This window comes from Lolium perenne, chromosome 5, assembly GCF_019359855.2.
Source record: "Lolium perenne isolate Kyuss_39 chromosome 5, Kyuss_2.0, whole genome shotgun sequence".
In the NCBI taxonomy this organism is placed as follows: domain Eukaryota; kingdom Viridiplantae; phylum Streptophyta; class Magnoliopsida; order Poales; family Poaceae; genus Lolium; species Lolium perenne.
Window position 1 is genome coordinate 170,527,113 of NC_067248.2, and position 8,850 is coordinate 170,535,962.

At 47.8% G+C, this 8,850-nt stretch overlaps 1 protein-coding gene across 1 annotated transcript; it reads left to right on the forward strand.

The window, feature by feature from the left end:
- The first annotated feature begins 6,642 nt into the window (after positions 1-6,642).
- LOC127303748 (sugar transport protein MST6-like) lies at positions 6,643-8,225 on the forward strand. The gene has a single exon (XM_051334453.2). It carries the CDS (start codon positions 6,657-6,659, stop codon positions 8,223-8,225), a length of 1,569 nt encoding a protein of 522 aa, XP_051190413.1. The 5' UTR covers positions 6,643-6,656.
- The last annotated feature ends 625 nt before the right edge of the window (positions 8,226-8,850 follow it).

An 8,850-nucleotide genomic window follows, 5' to 3' on the forward strand; every position in this document is an offset into this window, starting at 1 on the left:
GCTCTTGAAGCATCGTGATCTTGTCGCCTAAGTTCTGGCTCTCCGTGCATTCTCAATCTCTGATTCTCCATCAGCACCGCATCTCTCACAAATGAAACTAACTGGCTCCTCATACACGGTGCCTGCATACTTTGGCATAGAGATGAATTTTTTTTCTTTTGATCACAAATTCATGTCAGCATGCAGGTTCTGAAGCAATATCTCTGTTCTAAATCTACATTACTTGACAAAGAAATCAACACAAATAAATGGGATCAGCGAGTCATCATAAGTTTTTAAATTGATGCTTGAATTTAGACCATTTTCTATATCAATAAATGACATCCTATAAATTGAGGAATATCAATCATTGATCCATGGTACATCACAAGAGTGAATAACTGACCATCCATATCAGACAAGTTTGGTAAATATTCTAAGGTAAGACTTCTCCATTTTTTAGAGCATTGTCTAGCAATTTTCAGATTCTAGTTTATAGAACTTGGACACCTCAGGCTGAAGCTGTAACATGCCGCTCCATGACAATCACATCTAATAAACTATGAGTTGCAAAACGTAATATTTTACACAATGCAAAATTTCTAACAAATAACATAATGTGATGATCTAAAATCAGAACAGACGATCATGTCAATTCTTGCAAGTTATGTAATGCTTGTACTGGATTGCATATATTCAGCTCAGGGAAACATCAGATGGATTGGTGCGTAAGAACCAGATAGATGGTGCAATTTGCTAGCAGAGATGAGGAGCTCAGAAGTTACTCGTAAAAGGTCAGCACTGCGATGACAGACATGACATGGCCATGGATTTCAGCAGGTACGGGATGGCGTTGGCTTCCAAGTACTTATTCTTCTGGGCGATGAAGCTTGGGTACAATGATGTCGCTTTGTTCACAACACTCCCTGCATCTCACCGCCAGTCATGAGGGGTTCGAGTTGTCACGAATGGCAATGCGACCGCCGCCACCCGAACCGGCAGGAATAGGAACATCTGGACCTTGCGAGGCGTTGGGTTGTCCAGGAAGCTGCAAATTATAATATCTCTAGAGAGACGAAGATCATCCTCATATCGAAGAGCTTAATTACAATGGAAAGAGGTATGAAGTTCCTCCTTAAGCAGTTATATGCGTTATATTTTTACCTCAAGAACATGCATGCCACATCCAAGCAATAAGCACATGCATCACCTTGTAGAGAGAGTGGCACAAGGCTGCATCATGTGCCATCTCCAACCCCGAATGGGCCGCCGTCCCCGCACGTGTCGAAAGCAACAAATAAAGTTATTAATTTCCCTCTTGGGAACACTCTTGGCCATGAAACCAACAGTGGTCAGAAAGAAGAAGCAATTACCCGAAGAGCAATGGGTGATGTGAATCTTTTCTGATTTGTGCCTATCTTACACTTCACTTTATTGATTCTAATTGTATATATGTTAACTTACATAACAGTTTAGCAAATTTTGGTCAAGCTAAAAAGCGGTTTATCAGCTAAATCATTCTTCAAGACATATGAGAAATACTAAAGCCCAATTGCAAACGATATGGAGAAGTGGTGAATAATGAAAAAAAAATCAAAGATCCTATCTTATTGCCCCCAAATAGCATCTAAATAAGAATCGACTACATCCCCAAGGGGAGGCAGGTTGGATGTTACCAACGACGACATTCTCCACCATCTCTCTGCAGCCGGCTTTGTCCATCCTGCAAACCTTTAATAACCTACCAAGAACAATTGTCTTGCTCTCGTAATCCTGTAAAGAAACCACTCATACTTAAAGAGATGCCAAAGGGAATAGTCAAAGGGAGAAACATAGCTTCATAACGTGACCCTTACAATGGAAAGAGGTATAAATTTCCTCCTCAAGTAGTTAGATGAGATGCCTCATATTTTTACCTCAAGAACATGCATACCACATTCAAGAAATAAGCACATGCACCACCTTGCAGAGAGAGTGGCACAAGACAACTCTGCACGTGTGCCATCTCCAACATCGAATGGACCCCGTCCCTGCAGGTGTCAAAAGCAACAAATAAAGTTATTAATTTCCATTCTTCGGAACACTCTTGGCCATGAAACCAAGAGTGGTCACAAAGAAGAAGCATTCACCTAAAGAACAACGGGTGATGTGAATCTTTTCTCATTTGTGCCTATCTTGCACTTCACTTTATCGACTCTGATTGCATATATGTTAACTTACATAGCAGTTTAGCAAATTTTGGTCAAGCTTGAAATCAGTTTATCAACTAAATCATTCTTTAAGACACTTGAGAAATGCTAAAGCCCAATTGCAAACGACACGCAGAAGTGGTGAATAATGGAAAAAACAAAGATCCTATCTTATTGCACAAAAATAGTATCTTAAAAATAGAATCGACTACAGCCCCAAGGGGAGGCAGATTGGATGTTACCGAGGACGACATTCTCCACCGTTTCTCCGCAGCCTACTTCCTCCATCATGAAAACCTTCAATAACCTACCAAGAACAATTTTCTTGCTCTCTAAAGAGAAGCCTAAGGGAATCATCAAAGGGAGAAATGTAGCTTCATAATGTGACAAAAAAAATCGAAATGAAAAAATGCGTTGATATCATCAAATAAGCATTTCCAATAAGGTAACATGTGATGTATGAATAAATATTTCATTGCAAAGAAAGGACCTTACAAAATACTCTTCCGGGAATTTTAGGAGCAGTCAACACAGGAAGTGGACTATAAAGATAAGTTTACAACACTAATAAAATTGACGACATGCCAGTACACTTGTGGCATACAAATACATGGCACTACACTAAAAATATATATACCTTTATCTACAACAGTACATCACACAATTCGATCTGAGAACTTCATGGAGAACTAAGGAGACCGAGATTAGCTCGTACTAAGTACTACGCGTTTGAAACCAAAATTCCTGTGAGCGCGGTCTTTTCTCCTAACCAGATCGATTCGGCGGTGGCGGTGGAGATATAAAGGAAGGCATGTGTGCGTACTACTCCCTCCGTTTCGAAGCTTAGGGTTTACTCCCTCCTATCTTTTTAATTGACTCGGATTTAGTATAACTTTATACTAAATTTGAGTCCATCAAAAAGAATCGGAAGGAGTAAGAATAAGGCGCAAGCAAGGCCAGTGAAGAAAGTATCGCTAACCTACCGAAACTGGCCCTCCACCCTTGTTCTGGACTCCTCGAAACTCTTTAGCAGTTAAACCAAGCGGCACCGCCGCTCGTTCGAATTCCGAGAAGCGATATTACTACACCTCGCGCCGTCCGGATTACTAAGAAAAAGATGTCGCATGAATCCATCTTCTTCCCCATTCATCTCCTTGTCTGTGCGTTTCCCATCTCTACCGTGAGCAATCGGGACAGAGGACGATGGCGCGGGAGGCTGCCTCTGTGCTCTGAGCAACGATGCTTATGGCGCTGGCGCCATGAGAGGTAGTGGGCGAGGCGGCCTTCTTGCTGCTGCACCGTTCATGGCGTTCACTTGCTGGAAGAGCAAGATGGCCGGCATGAGGTAGTGGTGAGCATGGCGGTCTGCATGCTGGTGCAGACGGCGGGCGGCGAGTGAGCGAGTCTTCCACTTCGGCGTGGAGATAGTGGGTAGGGGGACGGCGTGCGCGTGCATGGTGTTGTTGGGCGAATGGGAGAGAGAGAGCACGATCAGAGATAGAGAGGGGCAATAAACGTGCTTGCAGGGGAAGGAGGAGACCTGCCAACTAATCGACAGAGAAATAAGGAAAGAAAATTAAGCAGAGAATTAAGGAGATGGCAGCGTGCATGCAGGGATAAGGGAGGAAATTAAGAACTTTCGCTGCGGACACTCCTTAATCGCCGCAGATTTTTTAGGCCTTATAACTATGGAAACAAAGAAAATATATAATTTGGTGGGAGGGTAAAATAGTCAGATGAAAATATGTAGGACGAAACTTTCGACCGGAGGAAACAGAACCAGTTCTTCCTTTTTATATAGTAGAGATATCTGGAAACCAAAAGAGTAGTGATGTGAGACTACCACCACAATTTATAAACACAAACTAACAAATAATACAAGCAACTTGAAGGAACATACCCATATTGTGTTGGCAGTTGTGGCATCTTGTTGCGCATATTGGTTCAAAGCAGATTTAACGATTTTCTTACAAAAAACTCTATAGTTTTTTTTTCAAGTTCAAGTTTTTTCATTTGCAAATGGTTAAAAATCGCAATTTATCATTGAAAAAATAGTAATCTATCAAGATACTTAAAATTACGAATTACTTGTATTGCTAAGATTCACAGCGACTGCAAATTCTCATTTGTCCACTGCTGTATATGCTCATTCATGACCGGATTTCGGCACGGTCACAACAAATTAGATCGATGAGGGGCACAAAATGAAATTTTAGTTTGGACATGTCAAAACATATAATTAATCCCTTGATGGGCTCTGCTAGGGGCACCCTCCTGAAGACCTCCCGACCACCCGAGTCGCCTCCCCCAGGCGGCTCCGGAGAATCCCTCCTTTCCCAACCCTAAGAGCCCCACCTCTCCTCCCTCTCCTGGCCACCGTTGCCACCAGCGCTGGCGGTGGTGGCGCCGCCTATCCGTCCGGTGCGGCAGTGGGCAGGGGAGGTGGTTTTCTTGGCTGTTGTTTAGGGGAGTTGGTTGGCGGCGGCGGAGGGCGGTGCGGCTGGCCGGGGCCTGAGCACCTCCATCAGATCGACAACAAGGAAGGGGTGGTGCGCCACCGGTGCCCTCTGCGTGGTGGTGCTCTACGCCGCCTCAATCCGATCTAGGGTTTCAGCCAAGATCTGAGCCGGGTGGTCTGGGCAGGTGCGGTCCTGGTGTTGGTCCTTGCCACACAGTCGGGTCGTGCTCGACTGCCCTCTCCATGTCTTCCGATCTGGTTGGTAGTTGACCGACGGTGAGTGGCGGCTAGTCTTGCGAATAATGGTGGTGGTCCTCGGATTCCTCTCGCGCCAAGTGAAGATCGATCGGAAGCTTCTTCCCACCGGGCTGGATGGATTGTCATGTTCCGGAAGGCCCTGCCGGTGAATTCACTGTGAGATCAATGCCTGAAGATTGCTGGATTGGGTCTTTTCGGTCGTGCGCACTCATTTTGTTATCTGACCGTTTGGTTTCAGAGGAAGTGCTTCGAAGCTCGGCTAGCTGTTAATTTCATGGAGCTCATTTTATTTTCATGGTGCTGGTGGAGAAGGTCATGAAAGCCGAGATCAGTGGAAGAGCAATGGTGATTGGATCTTGGTGGTGAAGTGGAAATGGCTTGGTGCTTCGTGACTTCAAACAACGACTTGTATGTGGGGGCGACTGCACATGAGAAGTTCAGAGTTCTATCTTTCAGGGTGAAAATCCAAGTTCTGACTTTAATTGGATGTGCCCGACAATGTTCTTGTTGAATGCATTGTTTTGAGAGTGAGTACTTTATTCTGGGTGATAACCTAAGATCTATGATCGGCGACGACATCGTTTGTGCACTATTTCCTTCTTGGAGGCGTTGCTTATGGAGAAGCTGATCTTCTGGTGTTGTTTTGGTGGTGCCAGTGTTGCTGTTTCAAGTTTTCGATCTTTGTAGCGGTTTTTTTTGTAATTCTTCTCTCTTTTTTGGCTGTGTGCATCTTTTATGCCATTAGGGCATGATGTTGTTGCAGATGCTGGGTGTAATTGGTATCTCATGCTCTTTATCGAAAAAAATCTTTAAACTAAAGCTCCTCTCGTGAAAGAAACACAGGCGGTGGCTACAGTGGAAACACTAGCATCCTCTGCAATCTGCCTTGTCATCATCGTTTACGATGGGGAATCAACGGGTGCCCGCCTGCTCCGCTAGTCGCTCCGGTGGCGGGAGGGGTTGGGGACCTCGAACCTGCGCTCAACGCTATAAAAGGGTCCTTAAAGTTAGAGTTTGGTCGACAAGCATTGTCTTTATGGTCGCTATGGCATAATTGTGCGGGACAAGAATAAGGTATACCCCCCTCCTTGTCCACCTCGTCGGTGGTGATCTCCCCAGTGGCGTTGACAAGGGCGGGGATTTATCTAGTCGCTGCTTCCCTAGAGTGGTTGATCTCATCCAGTCTACTATATCTTATAGGTTTGGTTTTAGAATATTAAATGAAGTCAAGAGTTCAATGGTGACGACTTTTGCTTGGGGGCGCTGGGCCTTAGGGGCCTAAGGATCTTTGTATTTCTTATAAACTTATAAAAATATAGAGTCGGATCTTTCCGGATAAAAAAGAGTTGTGCTATCTTTGTTGGAACCGAGGCCGGTGAGTGGTGACGTGGCCTATTTGCAATCCAATCCATGTGTTTTACGAATCGAACACATCAACACAAGATCCATATACTTATCGATGGAGCTGTAATTGCAATCCATTACAGTCTCCTCTGCGAATTCGAACAGGAAAGGATTTGAAACACACAACACGCCTAGGCAAAATTGCACATACCGGACCGGACACGCACGTCTGGCTGGCCAAAATTGCAGATAAAATTGCAGATAGGCCTAGCTCGCTATATATATGTCGACTCGACTCGCCTCTCGATGCACCAACAACACAGATCAACGTATCATATCAAAAAAACACAGATCAACGTATTGCCATTGCGACTCGCGACTCGATTACGTGCGTGCTCTTGATCGACAAGGAACTTCAGCGATCCAATATGGCGGGCGGGTCGGCGGCGGCGAGCGCGGCCGATGGGCGGAGGCAGGACTACCCCGGCCGGCTGACCCTGTTCGTGTTCATGGCGTGCCTCGTCGCGGCCACGGGCGGGCTCATCTTCGGCTACGACATCGGCATCTCCGGCGGGGTGACGTCCATGGACCCGTTCCTCAGCAAGTTCTTCCCGTCGGTGTACCGGAAGCAGCAGCAGGCCGACGACAGCAACCAGTACTGCAAGTTCGACAGCCAGCTGCTCACCATGTTCACCTCCTCGCTCTACCTCGCCGCGCTCGTCGCCTCCCTCTTCGCCGCCTCCGTCACCCGTGTCGCCGGACGCAAGTGGTCCATGTTCGTCGGCGGGGTCACCTTCCTCGCCGGCTGCGCGCTCAGCGGCGCCGCCCAGAACGTGGCCATGCTCATCCTCGGCCGCGTCCTCCTCGGCGTCGGAGTCGGCTTCGCCAACCAGAGCGTGCCGGTCTACCTCTCCGAGATGGCGCCGGCGAGGATGCGCGGCATGCTCAACAACGGGTTCCAACTCATGATCACCCTCGGCATCCTCGCCGCCAACCTCATCAACTACGGCACCGACAAGATCTCCGGCGGGTGGGGCTGGAGAGTCAGCCTCGCGCTCGCTGCGGTCCCCGCGGCCATCATCACCATCGGCTCCTTGTTCCTACCCGACACGCCCAACTCCCTCCTGGAGCGCGGCAAGCCCGACGAAGCCAGGCGGATGCTCCGGCGCGTGCGCGGAACCGACGACGTGGACGCCGAGTACCACGACCTGGCGGCGGCGAGCGAGGCGTCCAGCGCCGTGGAGCGACCGTGGCGCGACATCCTGCGGCGGAAGTACAGGCCCCAGCTCGTGATGGCGGTGGCGATCCCGCTGCTGCAGCAGCTCACGGGCATCAACGTCATCATGTTCTACGCGCCGGTGCTGTTCAAGACGCTCGGCTTCGGCGGCAGCGCGTCGCTCATGTCGGCGGTCATCACCGGCGTCGTCAACCTCGCGGCCACGCTGGTGTCGGTCTTCACGGTGGACAGGCTGGGGCGGCGCGTGCTGTTCCTGCAGGGCGGGGCGCAGATGTTCGCGAGCCAGGTGATTGTCGGTGCGCTCATCGGCGCCAAGCTCGGGTGGAGCGGCGTGGCGGAGATCCCGTCGGGGTACGCGGCGGCGGTGGTGGTGATGATGTGCGTCTACGTGGCGGGGTTCGCGTGGTCATGGGGGCCGCTGGGATGGCTGGTGCCGAGCGAGGTGATGCCGCTGGAGGTGCGGCCGGCCGGGCAGAGCATCACCGTGGCAGCCAACATGCTCATGACCTTCATCGTCGCGCAGGCCTTCCTCCCCATGCTCTGCCGCCTCAAGTTCGTGCTATTCTTCTTCTTCGCCGCGTGGGTCGCCGCCATGACGCTCTTCGTCGCGCTCTTCGTGCCGGAGACCAAGGGGGTGCCCATCGAAGACATGGCCGACGTGTGGAAGGCGCACTGGTACTGGAAGCGCTTCGTCACCGACGACGACGGTGCCCCCCGACGTGGAGACCTCGAGATGGGCAACACCGTTGCCAAGAACTAGATAGCTCGATACTTTGATTTTCGTTAGCACTAATTTCTTAGTTCGTGAGTATTTAAATTCAGTAAATAATAAATAGCTTAGCTCAATACGTTTTAATTTTATTTAGCACTATTATTTTAGCTCGTAAGTATTTGCAGCTGATAAATATTGGCTTGTGTGCGTCAGCATTGTCAGTCCTTGCACAATTGTACATATCACATTGATTTTTGATAAATATATGAATAAAAAATTCCAAATTACATTGTTTGTGCCACTGGTTAATCTTGTGGCTGGCTTTAGTCTTTTTGTTAAGAGCAATGTTTCTCTCTATAATACTAGGTCATACAAATACGAGTAATGTATTGTTATTCTGGTAAATATAGTACTCCCCCCTACTCATTAAAGTTGTCTGAGATTTGTTAAAATTTAGATGTATCAAGACACTAAGACAAGTTCCGGAGACATAGGGAGTAGTACAAATCCCAATATCATGTCCATGAAGTAATTTCAAAGTAAAGCTTGACAATAGTTAACAGGGATGGTTGCCATTAGTGATTCCAAATTTATCAAGATAAATAGCAAACATGCAATGCATAGCTTTATTTTGAAAAGAGCAACTAGACCGTCTAAATACAGAATGGTGAAA

Excerpts from the sequence above, each read along its gene's own strand:
- LOC127303748 (XM_051334453.2), top strand. The coding sequence starts at position 6,657 with ATGGCGGGCGGGTCGGCGGCGGCGAGCGCGGCCGATGGGCGGAGGCAG.